Genomic DNA, 25,040 nt, shown 5'->3' on the forward strand with positions numbered 1-25,040 from the left:
TAAATATGCGCGATTTTGCATACATTTCCAGGACAAAAATCTGAACATTGGATGAAGCTAGGATTTAAATTCTTGTTTCATTTTGTTCACATATAAGATGCACAGGTATTTACAGAGGGGATTTTGGATATCCCTTTTTATCACTCCAAAAATCACAAAAAACTGTTAACAGTCCAAAAAAATCAATTTTCGACATGTTTTTAGGTGTAAAATGTTCTATAAATCAGGTTCTGAATGAGATATCAACAATCCCTTCTGTAAATATCTGCAGAATGTAGTTAGGAATACAACTGGAAAGTTTGGTGTATGTCTGTGCTGCTGAAGTGGAGATTTCTTGCTCAGAGTGTGAGAAAAAACACATTTTGAGAAAACGGCCTTTAAAGATTTGTATTGTAAAATTCTATATAGTTTTATTGGAAACCAAGTATTAACATAAAACAAATCTATTAAATTTTTGAAATACATATATATCAACATATGAAACAATGAAATATATCACTGAAAAACAGCATGTCTGCCCTATTTACATCCTTATTTCAACTAAATCATTCATCATCTACATTTATAATTCACTGTATAAACTTCACCTGAACAGAACCACAAAAACTGCCTGAGTCAAAACCAGGTAACACAGTAAGAGTCTCTCACACACACACACACACACACACACACACACCTGTCTGTCCTGCACAACTATGTCAGCCAGTCATGCCAGGCTAGTTGTCCATGCCTGCTCCATATGTCGGTCCCTCGCCCAGCTCTAGCTGATGTCTTTTCACCTTTTTAGCTGTGCTCAGACTCTTGCGCTTACGCTTTGCACTTGTAGTTGCGATGGCCTCAGCTTTTGATACTCTGAGCGTATCAGTTTCCCTCATTGCACTGATGGTAACATGTGTGCTCTGAAGCCACAACCTCTCCATTACACTTATCATGGCAGAGGCACCTTCATTGAAAGTGGAGATGGCCATACTTGCTGCTGCCTCGAGTCTGGTTTACCCCACAAACACCGTTTTTGAACACCGTGCCCATATAACGGAGTTGAGACACTCATTTGCATTTTGAGTGCCTCCATGCTGCATCCACCGTAGCAGGCTGTCACTGGACATGCGGTGGTACACTGGAATCAGCTTCCTGCCCACCTCTCGTGCTAGAAAATTTCCAGCATGGCGTTTATGGCTATCAGGTGTTTCCCCATTCTCCTCTGCTTTCCTGTACCAACAGCAGGAGGGATCACACCTGGTGTGCAGGGTGTTGTCATCAGTGGACATGGAATGAAGGAGACCTGCCCATATGGCTGCCTTCATCTGATCAAGTGAGCCCTGGTTATTGAGAATTGCTCCTCTGTAATAATTTTGCAGGGTTTTACACTTGTTGGCAGTCAACTTCCCCACACCCTTCCCTCCCAGCTTAGCCTCTGCACTCAACTTTCTTAGTGCTGTGCCCATCCGCTTGTGGGCATGATTGATGCACTCCAGTTTGACAATTTTCATGCCCAATGTATGGGTTCAGTGCAACAACCTCCCTGTATGCTGTACTGTCACCATCTGACAGCATTTCAGTGTAACGCAATTGGTGGCGAGTCACAGACCTCGTCCACATCCTCCTCGCTGACTCCTTCTCCATTGCCTTACTTGAGCCTGCAAAGTTTTTAGCACAGTCCTTGTGTCCCTCTTTCCAGTTGTCAAACTCCTGCACTGTCATTTTTTTCTGTTGCTTTGCACTTTCTTTCAGGGCACAAGCATGACAATAAGAAAAAAGAGACCTCATAGTCTATCACCAGTCCTGTGAGCAGGTCAATGCACACACCAATCCCATAGTGCGAGGTGAAGCCTCTTTTGTGCCAGGTGCCATCAAAAGATACACTGATGTTTAACACTGTATCTGCATCCTCCCTCAGCAACTCCGCCACATCTGGGTCTACATCTGCATATGCCTGCCTGATCTGCTCCCTGGCCTTGTGCAGCGACTGTAGCCCTCTCTCAATTTCTGCAACTGAAATTAAATGCTTATCTTTGTCTGGTCAGGTTTTATTATTATTTCATCAATATCACACACACATACACACAATGCATAAATGTCACACACCTTTCACTTTTTTGTCGTGTCTCTGGTACGTCTTTATGTGAAGCCCAGGGATCCCCAACACTTTTGAGATTTTATTTAGCGCTGCATATCCCAGCCCAAGTTCGTGTGCCAGCAGCACCATCCTAACGTTCACGTCAAACGCAACATCCTTGCGCGTTTCTGCGTGGAGACGAGTGGAGGTGTAAACACCTTTTCTGTATCGATCACTGCTTTCACACAGACCGCACTCCAGCAGAAGGCTACTACAGAAGCCTTGGTTTTCTGAATCTATTGTTATTTTCAGGCCCGCGTTCCCACACACCGGACAGATCAGATCACTTGTCAGTTCATTCAGACGTGAAATGTGAATGACAAGCCACTGCTGAGACGCGTACTCGTCTCCCCCTTCGTTGCCTTGTCCTAAGGACAATTTACGGCCGGATGAACTTACATAAGTCGGGTTTCCCGTCTCCTCTCCTTCATCTGTCTTTCTCCGATGTTTTCGTGCGTATTTTAGTTGGTTTTGTCTTCTTTTAGAAGACTTTATTCGCGGCTTGCCCGGCATTTCTAAAACCCCGCGGGAGACAGCAGCGAGTCACATGACGCTTCTGAACCAATCACGTTGTCAGAAACCGTCACCAACCAATAAGATGTTGAGTTTAGCTTCCGACCTGCCTTTCTACTTTCATGTTTGGTTTCTAATACAAAGGATATGCCCATATTTGGATCCGACAGACGTTAGCAGGGGAAATAGAGCTTTCCAACGGTACCACATATGACAGGGCAGAAATCTACAGGCGCATCACGGACAAAGTGGAGTGAAATGAACACCTAAATGTGTATTTTGACCATGTGTTTTTTACTAGCATGAAAGAAGACATGTAAAAGAAGCAAAATATCACAAAATCTCAAAATTGATCAGCGCTTGGAAAAACGCTGTTTTCACCTACCGTGTCTCGCCTTAAGGTAAGAACAGGAATGAAGTCCCGCAAGTAACTTGATAGTTGCCATACTTTTCAACCGAAACGGTATTAGTGGAGCTTTTGGTATGCATTGACATAGAGCCAGAGGATCAACAACAACTTTCACTAATACGCTGCGCCACCAGGTGGTCCAATTAGTTTTCCGCCATCTTTGGTCAGGTCAGGCGTTTCCAACTGTAATACCCTTCTTGTTAAAATTGTAGCAAGTTTAGTTCAGCAAACTAATTTCTTAAGCATCCACCATTACTTTAAAAATGAAAGAAACATTTAAAAATAATAATATACATAGCTGACCAAGGCTTGTTTTAGTTCTGCAAGCTAACTCAGTTCACGAAGCTACTGATAGTTTTTATGCTAATTCTGGGCTAACACACAGGTTCTGTACTGTCAGCTACAGTGGCGATTGCTCTAAGACTGCAAGGGAAGCTCAGCTTCCCCTAAAATGTCAACAAAATAAGTGGTCAAATATGTTCTGTTGTGTGTACATTTCATTGACTAAATATGAGCTAGAACATGTTCTTCTTTTGTTCAGAATCAGCTACTTATCACAGGTAACCGACACGACTTCCTCCTCATTCATCCCCGCAGCGCCACAGAGCTTTACACAGTGTAGACGCCGAGCGTCTACAGTCCCTGACAAAAGTCTTGTCACTTATCCATTTTGTAGAAACAACAGCTTATAACCTGACTTTTAATTAATCCATTGGTTTTAGAAATGGCTCATATGAAAGCTAAAACCCTCCCAAATTATGTTTAATATACTAAAATAAATTTGCTTCACTGAAGAAAGATTGATCATTTAATGAACACAGAAAGGTCAGATTTTGGCAAGACAAAAGTTTTGTCGCCTACAGAGAGTAATGTGAAAATTGAACAAATAATTTACTTCAAATACAAAATATGTTGCATAACATCAGTGAATTAAGTAGTGGTGCTGTGGGATCCATATTTAATATCTTGTATGACTTCCATGAGCTTGAAGGACTGCATCCATGCGGTTCGACAATGATTCATACAATTTATTGATGAAGTCATCAGGAATAGCAAAGAAAGCACTCTTACATGCCTCCCAGAGTTCATCAAGATTCTTTGGTTTCGTCTTCCATGCTTCCTCTTTCATTTTACCCCGGACATGCTCAATGAAGTTCATGTCTGGTGACCTGGCTGGAAAGTCCTGGAGCACCTTGATCTTCTTCGCCTTGAGGAACTTTGATGTAGAGATGGAAGTGTGCGATGGAGCACCATCCTGCTGCAAAATTTGACCCCTTTTATGGTTGGGAATGTAAGAGGTAGCTAATACTTCTTGATATTTTAGGCTATTGATATTGCCTTCCACCCTGCAAATCTCTCGCACACCCCCATACTGGGTGTAACCCCAGACCATGATTTTTCCGCTACCAAACTTAACTGATTTCTGGGTGAATCTGGGATCCATGCAGGCTCCAGTAGGTCTCCTGCAATATTTGCAGTGGCTGTGATGTAATTCAACCGAAGATTCATCTGAGAAATCCACCTTCTGCCACTTTTCCAGTGTCCATCCTTTTAGCAGGCTGTGGGCCTTGGCAAATGCCACACGTTTTTTTAATTGCCTTTTGTTTAGTGCTGGTTTCTGGGCACTGATTCGACCATGGAGGCCATTTCGAGACAGAATTCTACAAACTGTCCTGGTTGACACGGGGACTTGAGGTGACCAGGCCTGGTGGAGCTCTGCTGCAGTGGAAAAGGGGCTGGCCTTGGATTTTCGACCCAACAAAAGGTCCTCCCGAGCAGTTGTCTTGCGGGGTCTGCCTGATCTGGGCTTGTCAAAAACATCTCCAGTCTCTCCAAATCTTTTTCTTATTCTTTGTGCTTGATGCTGAGACAAATTGAAGGTGTCAGCCACCTCAGCAGTGGATCTGGTCTTCAGCCTCTTGATAACCAACGCTTTGGTCTCAGGGTGAATCTTAGGCATGTTGTCAGGGGTCAAGTTTCAGTTGATGTGAAGGTCTGGTGTGCTGGGGTTCTTTTTATACACACCCACTAATTGATTGATCAATTATTGATCACAGGTGAGGCTGTAATCTAGGATTGGGTGCATCATATGACAAGGTGACAAGACTTTTGTCTTTGCAAAAACTGACTCAGTGGGCTTTACCAGGGACTGTACTGACTTCAATGGGGAAGCATAGAGTGGGTTGTTCCACTGCAGCGAAACTAGACGGTCATTGGATAAATGCTGGGCTTTGTCCCGCCCATCGGACGCTCAGCGTCTCTGGGGGTCTATGGGACAGTGGGCTGGCCCGGACGCTCGGCTTCTGCATGATGATTGGATGATCTATCTGAGGCTGAGTCCCTTTTTGATTGACAGCGAAATGAGCGAATCAGCAATCTTGAAGTATAAGCATCCACCGGAGCAGTTTTCAAGTTTTTCATTCCGTTGTTCGGAGTTGATCAGGAGACGTTACTGATCCTCAGTGACTTTGTCTTTGTTAAAAACGACTAGCGTTGTGTTTGGCGACTCTCTTCTGTCACTCTGCGAATCTGGACACATTTTATGACGTAGGCCGAAAATGAGCTTCCCCTCATTATAAGACCAGCAGCCGCCACTGGTCAGCTATAATGCTACTCGGCCGTTAATATACAGGCTGTGTATGCAGCCGGTGTAACAGACAGTGGCCAGCAGTGAGCAGCTTGCAGATGCTAGCTTCATTAAGGAGGAGAGATTGTCTGTAAGAGAAGGGAGGTTTCTCTCTTCCAGGCTAATGGGGGCTTGAGGGAACAGTTCATGAAGCCCGCTTCTCCTCGCCCTCCCCACACCTGACAGGTAAGTGAGACAGGCAAGGCAGAAACATGGCGTGTAGCCCATTTCCTTTCACCTACTTTACGCTACATTTATGTTAACACAGTCGCCAACATACAGACTGTAGCCAGTGTAACGGTGGAGACCAGGGATGGGTACCGAGCCCCGGTATTGAACAAGCCCCGGGGCTACATTATTCAAGACCGCAGTATCAATAAGCTCCGACCTTAACCGTTCTGCTATCAGTACTGGAGCAGTCGGGGTTTTTTTGTTCTTTTTTTTTTCTCCACTAGATAAACGTTATCTTGAACATTCATTTCACCAGCTCCGTCAAATATCCCTCTATGTATGTATGTTTTCGGTATTCTCACAGAAGAGAGATCTGTCTCTCTCTCTGCCCCTGCTATTTGTGTCAGCGGAGGGCAGGGGGGCGGGGCTGTTGTTCCAGTGACACACACCAGACAGTAGCCTACCTTTACATAGATAAGGATAGCGGAGAGAACCAAACAGTCCAAAGTGGCTCTACTTTACTAGAGTGGATGCAAACACAGCCCGTTGTCACAAGTGTGACAAATGTTATGTTTGTTCAAGTTTTTTTTTCTTCCTCAAAAAGTGTCGCTAAGAATACCATTTAAGTACCAGATCAATAAGCAGTATTGGTAAGAATAGTAGTACCGTTACAATCTTAAGGATACCCATCCCTAGTAGAGACAAAGAGAGCTCTTGCACTGCACAGATATCAGATGCAGGCTTCATTTGGGAGGAGAGGCACCCTTTCAGAGAGGGGTCACTTTTCTCTCAGCCAGGCTAAAGCAGAAAAGAAGTGTCTGAAGCCCGCTCCTCAGCAATGCTGACTCACTGAGACAAGAGAGGCAGTAATGCTGCTGATAAATGCTTGTAGTCTTTTCCCCCTTATCTCCTTCACACAGCGATTATGCCAACTCTAATAAAGAGGCTAATATACAGGCTGTGTATGTTGCTGGCGCATTAGTTGTGAGGAAGATAACTTCTATTGCACAGGTGTCATTCAGGCTTCTGTAGGGAGGAGAGGCTCCCTTTAGGGGCTAGGATGCCTCTCTTTCATCTCAGCCTATGTGGAGTGGATGGGAGCCGTTCCTCCTATGGTGGGTGAGACAACAGAAATAAAAGGGCAGGAACAGTGCATGTAGCACTGGTGATTGAGGGTGGGAGATTGAGAGAGCTGAACCTGCCAGCTATGGTGATCTCCACAATCTGGAATGCCCAGGCCCGGGACACGGTGGCATGTATCTGCTGACTGATGTGGATATAGGGCTATCAACCTGTGTTTGTGCCCGCTGCAGGGCGTCCTTCAGTTTCTGCAAGATAAGGGATGTGCTGCATGGCCTTGGGGTGTTAGCTGCAGCACTTATGACTGGCCTTTATGATTATGGCCGCTTCTCAAGTAGGAGCTATCAATTGATCAAGAGCTTCCTGCAAATTGTCTGCAGGGCGTGGCCCATTTCTTGTCATCTTGTTCCCCAGTGGGTCCGGCAGACAGTGTTAGATGATCTCCTTCGGTCACTTCGGTGGGTGGTACCAGAGCAGGGGGGATTATACTAATTTTTTTTTTTTTTTTCCTCACCCAATGAGTTGCTAGCCTTTTGGGGTCAGGACTGGGGTCCAATTGAGAGCGTGTCAATCCAGCCTTCACCTTTGTTGTTAACCAATAACGATACCTGTTTGAGGGCTTTGCGCATACGAAATAGTAATTAATGGATGTAACTCCGGTTTGAGTAGTGCATAACCCTCTAACTGCAAGCCCAGCTGGCCCCTTTTTGGTATACGTTGCTTAGTTTCAAAGAGAGATATGCAGTGTGTGAGCTGGGGCTTAATAGGAAACTACAGGGGATGGTCACTACCCCCTGATTGGGCAGTGAATGCAATCTTGTTAATATAACAAAACATTTTTACAGTTTTTACACTTTGGGTTTTGTATGAATTAAACAAATAAGAGATACAGCTTCTAATGTTGATTTGTGAAATAACCAATATAATTTGATTTCTTTTGTAACACTGTCAACTTGTAGATATTTTCAGAAAACATTACTCTGCATGACTAGGTAACTATCATATTAAACAGGAAGCCATATAAAAAAATAATTTGTCCTGAAAGTTCGGGTTATTTGATGTGGAGTTGTGTCATAGTGTATAACCCTTGTGTACTACCCTGAGCAACCTGCTGCTGTGGTAAGTTTACACATAAATTAATATGATATGATGCTCTATATTGAGTGGCTAAAACACATTTTTGCAGATGGCCCCATCTGTAGTAGCACAGTGCTTATCTTCTGTGCCAGTGCTCCCAGATGCTTCTTCAAACACACACTGAGCACACTGATCTGAATCTACTGCAGGTAATACACTGACTATAGATAAGTACCTCACACAACCCCACGCCAAATAACCCAAACTATCACTTGAAGGCACTGTGGCCATGCTGACCATGATTTCTAAATATAAAATGCTGGAATGATTCCTTCTTACAGTTTTGGTCTCTATTCTGTTTAGTTTCATTTTCTTAGGTTTCATTTACTCTCTAAAGCAACAAGACAGCGAGAACAGTAACTGAGCAATCCCTGGTGATTGGAGGCTTCAGGGTTCAGCAGGCTCTGATTGGAGGCTTCAGGGTGCAGCAGATGAAACCTGAGAAGCTGTGATCACCAAACTTGTATTTGCTGTCGGAGTTTGTAGGAAATGGCAGCAGCAACTATTTCTTTTGAACAAGACCAATTTTGTTGTTCAGTTTGCCTGGAGGTTTTGAGAGACCCGGTCACAATCCCCTGTGGACACAGTTATTGTTTCGACTGTATTGAAGACCACTGGAACTGGACCAAGCAGAAAGACCAGTACAGCTGTCCTCAATGCAGGAAGGTGTTTAATCCAAGACCTCTGCTGAGTAGAAACACAGTTTTGGGTGAAGTAGTGGAAAAGTTTCAGCAAACAGGATTTCAAGCTGCAGCTCAGCACTTGGCGAAACCTGAGGAAGTGAAATGCAGTGCTTGTACAGGGAAAAAGAGCAAAGGTGTCAAATCCTGTCTTGTGTGCTTGGAGTCTTACTGTGTGGCTCACTTAAGAGTCCACGAAGAACGCTTTCATGGAAAGGTCCATAAACTGATCCCAGCTTCAGATCAGCTTAGAGAGAAGTGCTCCCACAGTGTGAAAGAGAGACACAAGGGCCATGACGTAGTCTCAGATGAGAGGACAACACAACAGGTGTGTTTGAACATTTCTTGAGATGCAGAAATGAATCCTTTATCTATTCATTTAAATTTTGGGAAGTTCAAACATGTTTACGAATAGCTTGACTTACTGTTGGATAAATGAACTAACAACAATGAAGATCTGAATTTACTTTTTATTCTAGTACTTTTAGTTTATGTACATAACACATTATGTAGGTTTGTGCACCAAAATTCAGATAGAGGTATTTAATGTAAATAGGGAGTTCCTCCTGATTTTTACAGTTTAATTTTCATAGGTTTAATTTTCTTTCTCGAGCAACGAGAAAAAGCAGAAACTGACACATGCATGATCTTTGGCCATATGTCAAGATGAGATTGTCCTCCTTTTTTCTATTACTAAAGGATTAGATAGCAGTGCTGCAATGTATTGTCAGATTCTTTCCGACATGCATCACAGGCAGACAATCCTTCGTAACAGAGACAGTTTTTTCCAAACTGTGAGCCTATGCTGCATACCATGAGATCATCATGCTAGAGGACTGCAGCTGAAAATGAGCCGACAGGCTAAGAGTTAATTGTGTGTTGTTCAGTCATGTACTCCTTACACATCGCATGTCACTGGTCAGATAGTGTCAGAAACCCCCTCCCCCTATACCTTATATCCTTTATAAAGTGCTGCAGGAATGAGTCCTAAAACCCAGAAAAAAGTTTGCATTTTTCACCTCCAGTTCCCTCATTCTGAAGTCGATGGGTTTTTTTTTAACAGTTTTTTGGCAGGATGCCTGAATTAGGGTCTGTGGTTAACACAAGCTTTTCATGCGTTTTATTCTTCACGCTTTATTATACAACACAAAATATGTCAGTAAATACCCCACTTGTGATTTTTTTTTTAAGCTTGCTGACAAGCGGATAAATGAGACTACAGAGGTTGTGTGGGAGACATTAAACGTCACCATGCCAAACAAGAAAACCTCAGCAGTCTGTCTTTACAGCCTTGTTGTGTTTATATTCACACTCATGCAAACTACTACTAATTTTCCCAAGATGAAAGGCTTTTGCAGAAGAGGTGAGCATGCTAAATCAAACTACTAGTTGAAAGGTAAGTAGTGGTGACACTGAAGTCATGTCCCATGGTGTAGTTCGTTTATAGCCTAATGAGAGAGAACTTGTTACATCTGTGTTATGGGTAGTGACCATGAACATTGTAGGATAAGACTGTACTGGAAGACCAAACTGTATTCCTTGTGTTTTCATTTAAATAATGTTTGAATTGTTCTCACTGTGAATACTGGTGTTATCTTAAGTTTCTAATGAGGACATCAATGTATATAGAATTTAATCTGTCACAGTTTCTCTGCTATTGACTGTAACATATGTTTTTGGTATTTGGCATATTGTCATTTGTTATACTATTCAAAAGAATAGAGAGTGACTGCAAATAAAATCTCCTGATTTCTGTTTAGATGGGCACAATATTCAACCTACTTGAGCAGCACAGACTGGAGTCCTACTACAATCAGTTTCTTCAGTTGGGTGTTAAAGATGAAAGAGATTTCCTGGATGGTGTGACAGATGAAGATCTAAACAACTTAGGTAAGAGTGCTGAATATGGATGAATGCCAACACCCTTCCAAAGGTATGCTTAGATTTTCAGTTTTACATGTTAATTGCTTGAAAAATGAAAACTTTATTCACAATACTGTGCAAGTGTGAAGAGAATTTATAAATTTACCTGTAATTTAACTGTAGCTTCCTAGAACTCTTGAATAATTACTTGTCTGACTTGAACTTAAAAGTTACACTAAAGATTAATGTCACCACCTAATGGAAAATAAGATACATTAAAATTACACCAAGTTACCAGTAAGATGAACTTATGCACATCACAATTTAATGCAGCGTTCATGTAATAAATATCTTTGTAAAATGTTTTAACTGTTTGTAATTGTTGACAGTGTTAGAAGTGATACACTGTTTTTAAATTTGGATTCTTTAGTTTGTGGCATAATTGTATTATAAGAAAGGATGAAAAACACATGATTGGAAATGTAAAAATGAGCAGCCATAAGGACAGTCCAGTGGCTGTGCATGATGAAATTCAAGTTATCACACTGATAAGACATATAATAAGCCATATTGAAATATATTGTCTCTGCATTTTTAAAGGTTTAAGTCATGTGGAAAAGAACCGTTTTTCAGCTATGAAAAACTTCATTCAGAGACTCAGAGTTCCAGAGCATCAAGTTCAAACTGTTAAATCTCTGCAAAAATCAATGGAGGTGTTCTCTCTGCAGTACACATACCCCAAATGTCCTCAACCAAAACCTATTAAAGGTAAGAGGAAAGCATCTTATAATGCATTTTTTAACATTTATATCATTAGTTCAGTTCTTTCTACTGACTTGTTTACAGTGTACAGCATGAGGTGAGTTTACCTTCAAATGTTGAGTGACTGTGAACAGAGAAATACTTAAGACTGGTGCCAAACCGTGTCCTGAAATATAACACCCTTTGCATAATAGTAGTTCAAATGAGATTTGAAATGGTTTAAATTTTGAACTTACAGATATCGATCCAGCGCAAAACACAATTGAAGATCTGATGTTAAGGATCTGTCATCTTGAAAATGTTGGCAGCACCAAAGGAGTCTGTCTCTACACAATTGATGGGATGCCCTTGACAGATGATCCCTTCTTCAACACATGTGAGCAGACTTTTTACAGTTAAGGTTGCTAGATGAAATGGTATTATAGTTTAAGTACATTAGAGCAGTTGAAAAACTTACCTGTAGGTATATACAGTATATATATTTTATTCATGATCAAACAAGTCTAGACTATAGCGCAGATCACAGAAAAATCAGCGCAGGCACTAACCAATCAGATCATGTTTATGTAGGTCCAGCCTGGCATTCAGCATCAAAATGGAGAAGATGTTGATTATTGTGGTGGATAATCACCCTGTTCTCTGTGATCAGATTATTTACACACTGGGACACAAACCGGAGAAATCAAGAATATAGAGAGGTGACAGGGGCTGTTTGGTGTCTGGTTATACAGTTTATTTACCAAGTAATTCCATGTATCTTTCAAGAAGAAATAAGAGCTGTTAATGTTTGTTAAAAAAAAAAAAACAAGTTTGATGCTTTCATTCTGGAAATATAAGGGTCTAAAATAAATAGCTTTTTTTTTTACCTTTATTTGACTGTTTTAGTGTTTTGACCATGTGTGGCATTACTGCATATTGTGGTATTTAAGGGTGCACTTTACACTCAGTTCCCAGTTTATTAGTATACCTAACAATAACTAATACAACAGTCCTGTGACAGCCTATTTTCATGAAGGTTGTAATGATCATTTGATTGTTGAAACTGTTATGCATTTTCACTGTCGTTCAACCCTTGTGGCATTGGCATTACTTTTTATTACAAGCTTATAATTCAAACATGCTAAGATTGTAGGGGTAACCTTCAGCACTAAATTGCTTCACTCATTCACAATGCCTTACCTGTTTCTACCATGGCACAGTTAACATCACACCAACTGTTAACTGACTTTGGGGAACCAATCCCCTTTTTAACTACAAGAGAGGGGTTGGTTTTCCCAGATGAAACGACCTTGAATGTAGAAAGCGACTACACTTTGTTACATGCAGAATAACATTTTCAATATTTGTTTGAAATAAGTTTGATTTTACTTCAGTGGGACAAAATATAATGCAGTTTTTAATTTTTATTGGCTCTCCATACAGGGTCTTTGAAAGACAGGCACATTCAAAGTGGAGCTGTGATCTATGCCATATTCACACGAAAGGAAAACCTGGAATATGCCCGTCAAATGCCAAAGCAAGAGTTTGGTAAAACTTTTGGAGAGGACACCATTCGATGCCACATCATGCTCAAGGTATGTCTTAACTATATGGGTTGTTATTCAAGTAATGATATTAGCACCTGATACCAGCAGTTCTTACTTCCAATATAATAACCCATTTAAGAAGACATTGCCCCCAGTGTGTCCGGTGATGGTGCAAGAGGATTGGGCAGGAAAGGGCAACTCCTTCCCCATGCAGCAGTTAAACAGACTCTCCATGAGATACAGACTGGGCCAAATCCATAACTAAAGCATTGGGGGTGTTTTATATCAGGAAATATGCAGCCCTGTGTGTTTGATTTATTGTGCACTTGATGCTGATGGCCTTATTCTACAATGTCTTACAAAAAATGACAGCTTCATTTTTTTGTTTGCACTTATTATTTTAATGAAGATTTGACAAGTGTTGCCAGAATTTTGTTAAGGCAAAATGTTGTCAACTCTTGTTGTAAATGGCCCCAGTGCCTTATTTTGTTAACATGTACAGTATATAAAAGTTAAATCTCTATTGCATGTTTTATTCACTTTAGGGAGACTTCGACCTGATGGTGAACTTACAAACCGACACTTTAACCAGTCTGAGGCTCAAGTTGTCAAATGAAACTGGAATCCCAGCACATGTCCTTCAGTACAAGTAATTCAGAATTACCACAATGATACACATGGAATTTGTGGCTTGTGACCCTGTTTGTCAACAGATCTTTTCTCATGTAGTATTTACTACCCGATCAGTACCCCTGTTGTTTGGTGTGCCTGTTATATTTGCAGAGGACAACGCTATCATGGTGACACACTACAAAGCTGTGGAATCTCTGGGGGGTCAACAGTTGCCTTCTCTTTATCCACGTTTTGTGATGAGGATCCATACAATGAGACTTTCTTCATTAATGACATTTTGCCATCAGTCCAACAGACCCAGAAAGGAATCAGTGTGTTCCTGTCCTCACTTTATGCTGTTGTAAGCAGTGTTTATAATATATTGTTCCCATTATCTTGCTATTTCATTTACTTTATTATCTATATTGCACTACCCAATGTTTTCCTTTACTTACCAGTCATTTTTTGCACTTGACAAGCCATTTTCCACCTTTTTTGCCTTTCTTTGAAAAGTAAGTCTGGTGATATTCTTTATTTTCTTATTGTCAACCAAGTTCATGACAGCTCCAAAACCAACAATAAGTTGATCTTCTAGCAAGTATTTTCTGTGTACTCAAAGAGTGATACAGCTTTTTTCTTCTGGGCAGTAGTCCATTGTTCAGAAACGTTTAAAGTGAGCCACACTGTTCCACTGGGTGTTCTGTCATTATCATGAACATGGCCACACAGTTAATTCCGAATCAGTTTTCTCATACAGCATCCTGCCGATCGTTCGATCTGCACTGTATGACAATCGTTTGCTTAAAACATCAGTGCCCGGCTGTTTTAAACTTAAGTTTTAGAATAATTGTATTTTCAAGTGCCGTTAAGATTTTACATCTTCAATAGGAACAAATGGACTTGGGGCTGAGGGTAGAGACGTATGAGTATTGAGAGACAAACTAATACATTTGTTGATTTTGGTCTTTTCATAGCATTTGTTGACAGTAACAAAGTACAGAATACTGCCAAATTCATTTCACTTTCCCCTTTCCTCTCTTTAGATTTAATTCAGTAAAGATTTATTTGAGGAGGAGTTATTACCCAAAACTTGTGATTTTAATTTTGCCAGTGTCTGCCATGTTTGTAGTGGTGGAAATTCCAAGGTTTCTGTGTCATATTTTCAGACATCAGTATTTTAAGTGTATAATCTTAGCTTTGTCAAACGCCACACCTTCTACAACAAATATGAAGCTGATAGCTGCAATGGAGACATCACAACCACCTTAGCAGTGAAGCAAAATTCTGTTGAATGTTATGCAATAATAAAGAAAAAATTTTTTTTTAAATGCTTTAGTTAAACTAATTATATGCTCTTAATGTATTTGACAGTTATATTATCTTGAGTAATTGGAATACATCTTTTCAACTCTATTACTATTACCCAATAAGTAAATGATTCAATCACTGGGCCTCCAGGTAAAATCTATTCTGTTAGTCAAATATTTCTCTCCCTATAGACACTGCATTTCTTTTTTGTGCCTTTTTATTTAGTTTGACTATATCCTGTTTTCCTTCTGAAGCTATTTGTGTTTAAATGTAACTTGCATCTACCATGATAATCAACTCAGGAAGATTTTTCACTCTGCCCTTTCTTGAAATTAATTAAAACCAATCTGAAAATATGTTGAATCTATGAATAAATTTGGTATATTTTTTTACTTTCCCTTCTCCAGTGGTATTAACCTTGTTTTAAAAGCATTCTCTTTATCTTTTAGAAAAACCACCATTCCAACACAATACAAAATAAATTGATTGCCTCTGTAAGAAAACTGACTGGATGTAACCCTCTGGCCCAAAGTTTGCACCAGTTACTCTGCAGGAATGAAAAGATGACAAGGATCCAGAAGGTAAACAATATGATGTAATACAATACTCTGTACTTTGTACTGAGTGTACCAAGTTACTGCACTACAATTTGACTTCATACATTATGCTGTCTTCAAAAAAAATGGACACAACTCCTTTTTAAGTTTATGTAGCTTTAAACCCACCGTGTCATTGTACTCATGCTAGTTAAGTCAGTTAGTGGGAAAATGTTTTCTGTAATTGGAGTGATATAACCTTTCACAAGTGCCAATTTCTCCATGTCTGCTTGTTACGTTGCTGTAGATTGCAGTTTTTGAAGGCTTGTACATGCTCTTCAGAGAGCTTTTGCCCCAACATGGATCTGAACGTGGGGAAAAAGTCATCAAGGACCTGGATGTCTTTGAGAATTCATTGTACTGCTGGGCATATCTTCTTTCAAGAGCAAAGGTATGATGATACTGGGGTTTGACTGAAATGGGCTTTTGAAGTCACTAATTGCTAAAGTTTTTAAATTTTGTGTGTATATACCTTATAACACCTTTTGTGAATGTAGAGATAGATTTGAATTTATTTGTAAATTTGTCCTACATTTCCAGTTATTTGTTGATTTTTGAAATGATCACTTCTGAATTTTCTTATTTTGACAGAAACAAGCATCAGCCCATGAGAACTACGCACTTATCACTCTTACATCTGAAGATAACAGCCGTTTCTGTGAACCAGTTAGAGTACCTGGAGTGCCAGGTACCTTTGAACGAGCGTACGTTCTCCAGAAAATCAAAGGTAAAACTAAAACAAGTTTTTATGTGAATGAGAAGATGCATCATACTAGATTTCTGAGAAGAGGCAAGAGGCTAATTACAAAATGCTCAGAGTAAAAATACCAAGTCTTGAAATATTTGTTTCTTAATATCTCTTGACCTTTGGTCTAACCACGCATGTTTCATTTTTAACCATGATCACAAGTGTTTCTAGTGTGCCCTCAACCAAGATTTCATGGTTGTACAAGGAATTTTGTTGTAGGAAACTGAAGGAACTTTATTTTTTAAAGTCTGATGATGAAACTTTTTTTTTTTTTTTTTTGAAGTTTGGTGTAACACATAGACAATTTTAGGAGTTTTGTTCCACTCTCACGTACCACTTCTTTAATGCTGAGGGAGCTTGTCAGTGAACTGCTCTTATTCTACATATAAAGATGTTGGCATTTTTCATCTCTGTCAGCTAAACTGTTTTAGATATTGTGAAGAATAGTAAAAGAAGCTGCCACTGTGAGATGAAGTGTCAGGCCCTTAACTGCAGTTTGTACAAATTAGCACATGTCTAAAGTACATAAATGCCTTTTACCATAACGTACTGTTTTATGGGAGAACCACTTGCATCATTGCTGCCTCACACATTCTGATAGTGGTTGCCCCTGGCATAGTTTGGCATGGATATCCAGCATATATAGACTCTTGGCTTAAAGTTTTCAGACACGGAGCAAGGCTGTTTTAGATTTGAAAATAGATGATTATATGTCTGGAAAATATTTTTGTGTACTTTTTTAATTGTCGTGTAGCAAGAATATGGCTATATATGTATACAGCCACAAGGAACCCTATATTTTGTATTAATCAAGTAGACCTACTTAAATAATAAAAACCTTTGTTTACCTTTTTGGCTCAGTGAAGTTTCAGCTCAATAATGCACGTGACCGTGCTACTTTGAAAAAGCACTGCATTGAATAGGCTATTCGTTTTGTGTTCAATTTTCATGGTTTAAGTCCTGTATAGAAATTTAGCATTTTTATTTTTTTCTTGCAAAACTGTGTGTTCTTTAGTAGTGAATGGTGTGTTTTTATTATTGATTTCATGTTCTGTTCTTTTGTTTAGATGGAGACAAAATTCCAAGCTGCACTGAAGAGATTTTGCGAGAAACCTCAGTACAGAGAGCTACTGACATTGAGAAAATCTTGCTCAGCTTGCCTCCATCATTCAGAACATATCCTCTCTGGATTCATCATGACAAGACCACTGGTCAGAAGTATGTACCATCAAGTTCTTACTTTTCATTAAATTACTGCAAATATGTTTTTATTGTTGTTTTTCTGTTGGCAGTTTTGAGAAAGAGTTCTCAGCCTTAAAGTTGTTGCTGGTTATTTTACTAGTACAGTACAGTAGATGCAGTATATTGTAGTATGTTTTTGTTTGAGTGTTGCAATGATAAGTGTTTGCTTAAGACTTATGATTGTACTCAAGCCATAATTGTCAATAACCTAAACAATGAAATGACAGCTTTCAGGTCAATATTCAGAGAACTTTTGGAAGTATGGTTGAAAGATTGAATACTTTCCCTCACCTCAATGTGACCCCACCTCTACGTCTGAAGGATCTAGGACAGACAGAGGTTCGCCTTGTTCTGCTGAGTGAAGGTACTCCATGAAATCATATCCTGGATTGTCATTCCTTTCTGTGCATATAGAAAGTTTCATACTGCATTGTTGGTTTTATGGGTTTATGATCTTGATGGCTCCTTTTTTTGTGCATATTTTCTTTGTCAGACAACCTTGGTGTTTATCTGTATAAAGACAAAGGATCCGCAGATATGATCAGAGTGCACGATTGTCTGGATGGCAAAGAGAAAACGTTGGATGTGAATGTACTGGCAGCCAGGTGAGTACCTGAACCTTACAGCTTGTATAAAAACAAGAATTTTGAAATCAGTTAGTATACATTATAAAACAGAATTGTTTTTTGGGATTTTTAACAGCCCCTGTTTTTTTCATTAGTAGAATGAGAGCATTTTTATGCCCCATGCCGACGACAGCCGGAGACATTCTGTTTTCGGGTTGTCCGTCCGTTTTGGTGGTCAGAGGTCAAGGTCATGGTGACCTTACAAAACACAGACCACCTGGAGGGAATTTCTGTGTTCTCCAGTAAAGTTTTCACCCGTGGCCCATATGGCTTAATTTCAGTCATTTTTCTGTAGATAATGATGATGAATGCCAGAGCCACTGGGATGTCTAGCTGATGTTTTGTTCATCAATCCATCATATAACTGATTGTCATGTTGTTTGTTTGATTTTAACATTTAACACAGGACCGGTGACCATAGAGATGACCAATCACTTGTCACAACTAGGACTCCAAAAGAGGCCATACTGGTAACACTTCTTGCCTTGCTTGACAATATCTATGTCTTGAATTGGGAAAACGCACTTCACAGTGTGCAGCCTGTACAGTGACTAGTCCTGAACAATGCACTTCAAAAAATACATAATTCAGTTTAAATATTGGTATTTTATGTAAGGCTGTCAAGGTCATTAGTATTTTAGGGAAAAAATAGCCATTTTATTTGTTTTTTGTTGTTGTTGTAATGAAGTTTCTACTACATCAACAACAGTAGTCCATACATACAATACATGTCATTGTTCTTGACTTTGTTTTCATCAGGTCCTGATAGACACAAGTTCGTCCATGGACGAGGAGTGCTACAGAAATACAGGAATAAAGAAAATTAACGCTGTGAAAGAGCTCTTTGACAACTTTGCGTCAAGAAGCATGGCTTATGATTTCCATCATGTCATTGGCCTTGTGAAGTTCGACTCCATGGTGAAAACTCTTCACACATTTACTGAAAATCTGGAAAAGTTCAAGGTAAATGTACATACCCCATCCATCAACATGTCAAAGGAGCATTCTGGGCAAATGAGGGTTTGTCGTGTATGGAAACATTTGCATTCCATTTTTGATGTTTCAATCTACCTCAATAGAAATGTAAATTTTCTTTTTTTCTTTTTTCTTTATTTATTATTATTTTTTTACATTTTTAGGAGCACATACGTAACCTTCAGCCAAATGGGTGTACTCTGCTGTATGATGCCCTACGACGTGCAGTGTCTGAGTTAGAAAAGGTCAAGACAAAGTTCCCAGATTGTAGACTTCGCGCCATGTGTCTCACTGATGGAAATGATTCTGGGTACATTTCCTTCCCTGTGCTATTGTGCTGCGTTACCACCTTTACTATTTCAGCTACAAAAATATGCATTAAGTGCTTTACCTTTTAGTTGAGCAGGTGTTGACTAATGCATCATGTAAGTACCAGCCCCAGATCAGCTAAATGGTTGACTCTGTAATCTCTAATTGTTTATAATCTGTCTCAATAAATTCACCAAATGGTTAGAATATCAACAATTACCCCTGATTTCAAAACACGCTTTATTATTTACCGCATTGACATTGAGTAAGCTAGTCATACAGTTTATCATCTATTAATCCTGCTATATGAACTATTAACTACAGATTGTGATTTTATTTGGGGACAGCGGAAGTCATAATCTGAATATTGTCATATTTCCAAAGATCCTCGATAGAGCCAGTTGCAGTTACAGCCAAACTGCTCAAATGTGACATCATTGTAGATTCAATCCTTCTTGGAGATGTGGAGAACAACATGCTGCACGGAATCAGCAATGCAACAGGTATGCCGTTATTACCAAATTATATATAAAGCTGCACAAAAATGCTACATATGCCATATCCTGTCTCTGAGTTCTCTAAGACACATTTTAACTCAAAGCAATTACCAACCTGTAGTCAGAAAATTTAGATAAATTATTTTCTGACCATTTCCAAATATTCACAATTAAATCAACTATGAATGAACCATCAATTGCATTTCAGGTTAGGCTCATCCTCACCATCATTTGTTTGTGTATTAAAAAATTAAGAAAATGAACGATGTCATTAGTAACAATGGCCAAAATGTGGCTCACCACATATCCATGATTGCTTTCAGGTGGTTGCTGTTTCAAACCGCACACAACCAAAGAGGGTTTGAAGCTGTTTGAGATTGAGACAGTTCTGTCTTTGGAGCAGAGGAAACCCAAGAAAAAACTTGACCCATCCTCTATCAGTGAGGTCAGTTGCAGTGTCTTCTATTCTGTTTAAAGCTGCTCTGAAAATGAAACACATCACAGTAATTCCTTTTATAGTTTTAAACTTAAAATTTGGCATGATGTGTTCATAAATTTTTCCCTGTTATTTTATAGCATGCTTTAACAGGCATCTTTGCAACTCATGGATATGATGAATATCCAGAGACATCTTTACCAAGCCAGATGAACAACAAAGTGACAGGGACAGAGAGGTAAGATTTAGAAACACATCCTCTGGATGCTGATAATAAACCTGATCAAGTTATTGTGACCTTTGTCCATCTGTTAATGATCACATTCTTCATCTAATTTGTCAAACATAAAGGTTGTGTTTATAAATGATAGTGTCAGGCAAAGGTGAACTAATTTGGTGAACAGGTTGCCCTTGACCCATCCAGCCGTTTAGCAGTCATTTAATTTTGTTGTAGCCCCTAGTGGCAAATGTCATGAATTCTGCAGGATAGTTTGGAGTCCCTTAGTGCTACAGCCACTGATTATTTTCATTTTCAATTGAAATGCTGTGTCAGAACAGTGAAAACGGTTCACCACAATTTCCACAATTATTGATTGTCTGATTCATTTATTGACCAATTGGACAAAAATGTGTTTCACAATTGGCCAACACCAAACACAATCCTCTGAGGGTTTTCAATGGCAAAAATGATAAGGCTTTTGAAGATGTGTGCATTACATTTGAAGCATTAATGATCTTTCAAAATAGTGCTCTGAAAAAGCGGCTTCTGGAGTTGAAGGACGAGCGTTTAATGGAGAAGGACAAACGTGTCCTGGAGGAGCTGAAGAGCCTGCATTGTGACCCTCATCCCTTCTTCAGAGTCTTTCCATCAGAGTCAGACTTTAGTAAGTGGCATTGTTGCTCTTGACTTGTTTTTTGCTCCCACAAAACAGGATCTAGTCTTACAAATATTTAACACGTCTATAATTTGTTTGGGTTCTCTTGTCCTTTATAGACTCACATTATGTAAGTGACAGCTCATGAAAACCAACATTTTAATTGTTTTAACTATTTATTATTAAACTGTAGTCCAGAGTACCCATTGTGCACTGTCTAGCCAGCCTTCATTGTAGTGTGACACTGGAAATGAGACTAGTTGTTTGATAGAATATTAAGATAAAGACTTTTTTTACTATTGGGATGTACAGGATATCGCATTAAGCTGATGTAGGTCATGAGGTGACCATCTATCATTAAATATGAAGTGTAATCCTTTCATAGCAACAGGGTTCAATTAGTAATTTTTTTTATCTTCAGTGTTCTGGAGGATTCTCATGCAAGGCCCTCCTGACACACCGTATGGAAAAGGTGTGTTTGAGCTGTACTGCCAGTTTGGTCCTGACTACCCAGTGAAGCCTCCACTTGTTCGCTTTGTCACAGGAGTATCCTGCCAACATAAAACAACTGAAAAGTTATTATTACATTGCATTCCGACGTCTACACAGTGTTATATTGTAATTATTACCATGATTATTGCTTCATCTCTAACTCAGTGAGGTTATATGATGGCAAAAGTTATTACATACCCTGTGCATGTGTTTTTTGGTAGTGAGATTTTCTTAACAGTATGACAGGTGTACCACTGCAATGTCAACAGCGTGGGCCGCATCTGCCACAGCATATTTGACCGTAGCTACAATGCCCATATTACCATGAGAGAGATCTTTGATGCTGTGTATGGACTGCTCATCATTCCTGAGCCTGACGATCCACTGGACAGGTGAGATATTTACATGTTCATAAATGAATCACACTAACGTTCATATTTTATCTGGATATTTCTTGTGCTGCTGATATTTGTGATCCATTTACAAAGTCTAATGTGTTGCATTGATTTAAAATGTTATGTGTGGTAGAAATTTGTTTATCATTGACTGTTTCATAATTTACTAGCACTGAGAGAGTAAAGAAATTTGGAAGGTGACACCTTGTGCCTAATCTTTTTGGATTTGTGACTTTGTACCAATTTACAAGAACAGAGATTTCACCCTCAACTAAAAAAATGTTTTACAACAATAGCATGATGAAACAGGGGGCCTGCACCATGAAGCGAGATTAGTGGGTTATATAGCTTCAGATGATGACAATTGTAATGAGAAACTCAGCATGCAATATCTTAGTGTTCGTAATCAAATACACACCGACCACATTGGTCAGTGTAATGTCATATTTGAAGTATTTGACTTGTATTTTGAACTTCTTTTGGAAGCGTTTTGGCTGAGGAGTTCCTGACAAACCGTGAGACGTATGAACAAGAAGCCAAGAAACACACAGAGCAAACTGCAGGACAATCGCTGGATGACATGGAGAAGGTGAATGAACTAACATTCTTAGTTAGTTGTGGTGGAATATTACTTTCCATATAACAGTGATGTATTTGGTGTCTTGCAGTCATTATATTGATATACTATGTGACTTGTTTTGTCTCTTTCTTTTATTTTAAAGAAATTGTTGGATTCTGTGCCACAGTTTATACCGCGACATCTAATCTGTCCACTCACCAAGAAAATGTTTGTTGATCCTGTGAAAACCGTGTATGGCACTGTGTATGAACGCAAGGCCATTGAGGAACACCTCAAGCAGTGAGTTAATTTGCTACTGTTGACACTAATTAAAAGTGAGCTATGTCTATGTCATTACAAACCTGATTCATAACCAATTTATCAACAACATGCTTGTAAAGGAGGCCATCTAATTGCTTTGGTCCCATTTTAAATTACATGTACTGAAAAAGACTTACATCAAAGGGCCTTTTGTCAAATAAATTAGGTTAAAATTTAAATAAAATTAAAGTAGGTAAAGCTCTGGCTACAATTCCCTGTCAATGTTTTTGGCAGTGAGTCTGAATCCGCTATCACCCCCCAAAAATCTCAGCAATCAATCCATCTGGTGCATTGCCATGTGCTCTATTTTCACTGTTGTATACTCTGTTGCAGACACAAGCATGACCCTATGGCTGGCCCAGGACATGACCTTGAGCTTAGTGACCTTACAGCAGACTGGGATATGAAGAAAATGGTGATGGATTATCGATCTCATCAAATTCAGTGAATCTTTGGAGAAAAACGTTGGAGTTAAAGCTTTGTAGTTTTGTGTTGGTGTTAAAAGGAAATTAACCAGTTACTCTTCATATTTTACTATCTAGTTCATCTTATTTAATCTTCCTTTAAAGCCTGTCATGTTGAAAATGCATATTTCTGAGCACAACATGCAATAGCACACAAATTATGAGTGGTTTGAATTGTGTTTATTGTATATAACTTGTCAGCTATTGTCAGTGACATGGTGCTTCTCTCACACGAACCCCAGAAAATTACCCAATTAGAAAAGTCTGAATACATTCGCACTAATTTGTCCCTGAAAATTGGTTTAATATGTACTTGATAAGCCTATTCGTGTATAGTATATGTCTTTCCTAACTTTTCCACATTTTGAATTCATTATCACATAATTTGATAAGCGAATGCAATTCTAAAAACGTAAATGTCATAATAATAAACTTAATGTAGGCTCAAATGTTTCTTACTGAATATAAAAGTGAATCTTTGGCTATTTTGACCAGTTGTTTTTGTCCAGACGGGAGCACTAAGTGGACAGTGATAGCAATTTGGGTTTCTCTGCTGTCTGACATAATTATTTAGAGATGATTATTGCTTTGATTTTTTTGTGGGTTGGTCAATATTTTTTCCATATTATCAGTTATGTCTATGCACAGTTTTGCTACTTAAGCAATTAAAAAAATTATGAATCACTTTGTATTGTTGAATTAAAGTTCAAGTTTACTGTTTGTCTCACTAGTGATTACATAAAAATAAAGCATGGGAAAGGGACAAAGCCTTTTTTTCTATTTTATATGTGCAGCAAACATTTTCATGTAAGTCTTGCATATAGTCACCCAAAGATGTGTGTCACTCAGATTTCTCGGACTTCCTCAAGAGTTGTTTTATTGTTTGGCAGTGTGTTACAGATGTAATTGTGGTAATATTATTAAGAAGAATATGCCATAATGTTGCATATGACCTTTCTGAAGCAACCCTGAGCATAGGCAGGAGTTGGAGCCGTGATAAGCCTAATTGAATCAACTGAACTGATTAAATCAATTAAATTAGGCTATATTTACATACAGAACCTTAACATGTTTGACTGTAAATGAATTGTGCAAATATTTGTGCAGATTTATGTAGAAGTAACAAGTGATGCAACTTTGAAACCATCATTGGGGTAGGTCTTCTTAGGGTCATATTGATGTTTTTTGTATTGTGAAGTAAACTATGTGATTGCTTTGATTGGAAGACAGCATCCTACTACTTTGCTGCACATTAAAGCTGTGGGATGTTCACATAATCTGCGTCAGTTACTGTAAGATAGGAATGTGGGCTCCACTGCTGTCTGTTACACTGTTAAATGATAAACAGCATACTGGTCTTAGATGAGGAACTGTAATACTTATATACTTATATAATACTTTTAATTTTTATAATTTGGCCAAGACAACATTTAAGGCAAAGAAACCTACACTTGCCAAAATCATTTTATCTGTGGACCCAAATATGAACCAGCAGTAACGTTTACATCTATACTGCTAGTATAAAGACTGTCACGTGTCAGTGGTTAAATGGGACGTAGTTATCACTTACAAGACTTTATTAGTATTTTATAGTTGATGACTAGACAGCCAATCCTCGCCTACCATTTCGCCTTACGTCATGTTCGTATTACAGGAAGTGAATCACTCGCCTTCAAATTAAATTTCCTTATATTTGAAAAAC

The 25,040-nt window shown here is 39.1% G+C and overlaps 1 protein-coding gene across 2 annotated transcripts; it reads left to right on the plus strand.

Moving 5' to 3' along the window:
• The first annotated feature begins 2,839 nt into the window (after positions 1-2,839).
• LOC111657017 (uncharacterized) lies at positions 2,840-24,105 on the plus strand. Of its 2 annotated transcripts, XM_087174735.1 has the most exons (27): positions 2,840-3,030; positions 8,356-8,436; positions 8,467-9,060; positions 10,493-10,622; positions 11,196-11,363; positions 11,596-11,733; positions 12,780-12,931; positions 13,429-13,532; positions 13,667-13,856; positions 15,253-15,384; positions 15,647-15,790; positions 15,991-16,126; positions 17,215-17,365; positions 17,617-17,753; positions 17,883-17,994; positions 18,422-18,485; positions 18,775-18,978; positions 19,155-19,300; positions 19,684-19,802; positions 20,120-20,241; positions 20,373-20,470; positions 20,980-21,116; positions 21,529-21,653; positions 21,846-21,991; positions 22,481-22,583; positions 22,717-22,853; positions 23,208-24,105. In XM_087174735.1, the coding sequence occupies exons 3-27, from the start codon at positions 8,542-8,544 to the stop codon at positions 23,320-23,322; spliced, it is 3,729 nt and encodes a 1,242-aa protein (XP_087030861.1). In that variant the 5' UTR covers positions 2,840-3,030; positions 8,356-8,436; positions 8,467-8,541; the 3' UTR covers positions 23,323-24,105. The 2 variants fall into 2 exon arrangements, with proteins under 2 accessions (XP_087030861.1, XP_023264749.1); XM_023408981.2 differs by lacking the exons at positions 8,356-8,436; positions 8,467-9,060 and having other exon boundaries at positions 2,841-3,030.
• The last annotated feature ends 935 nt before the right edge of the window (positions 24,106-25,040 follow it).

This window comes from Seriola lalandi, unplaced genomic scaffold (assembly GCF_002814215.2).
Source record: "Seriola lalandi dorsalis isolate HSWRI2012SDOR001 ecotype SW California unplaced genomic scaffold, Sedor1 jcf7180002054377, whole genome shotgun sequence".
Classification (NCBI taxonomy): domain Eukaryota; kingdom Metazoa; phylum Chordata; class Actinopteri; order Carangiformes; family Carangidae; genus Seriola; species Seriola lalandi.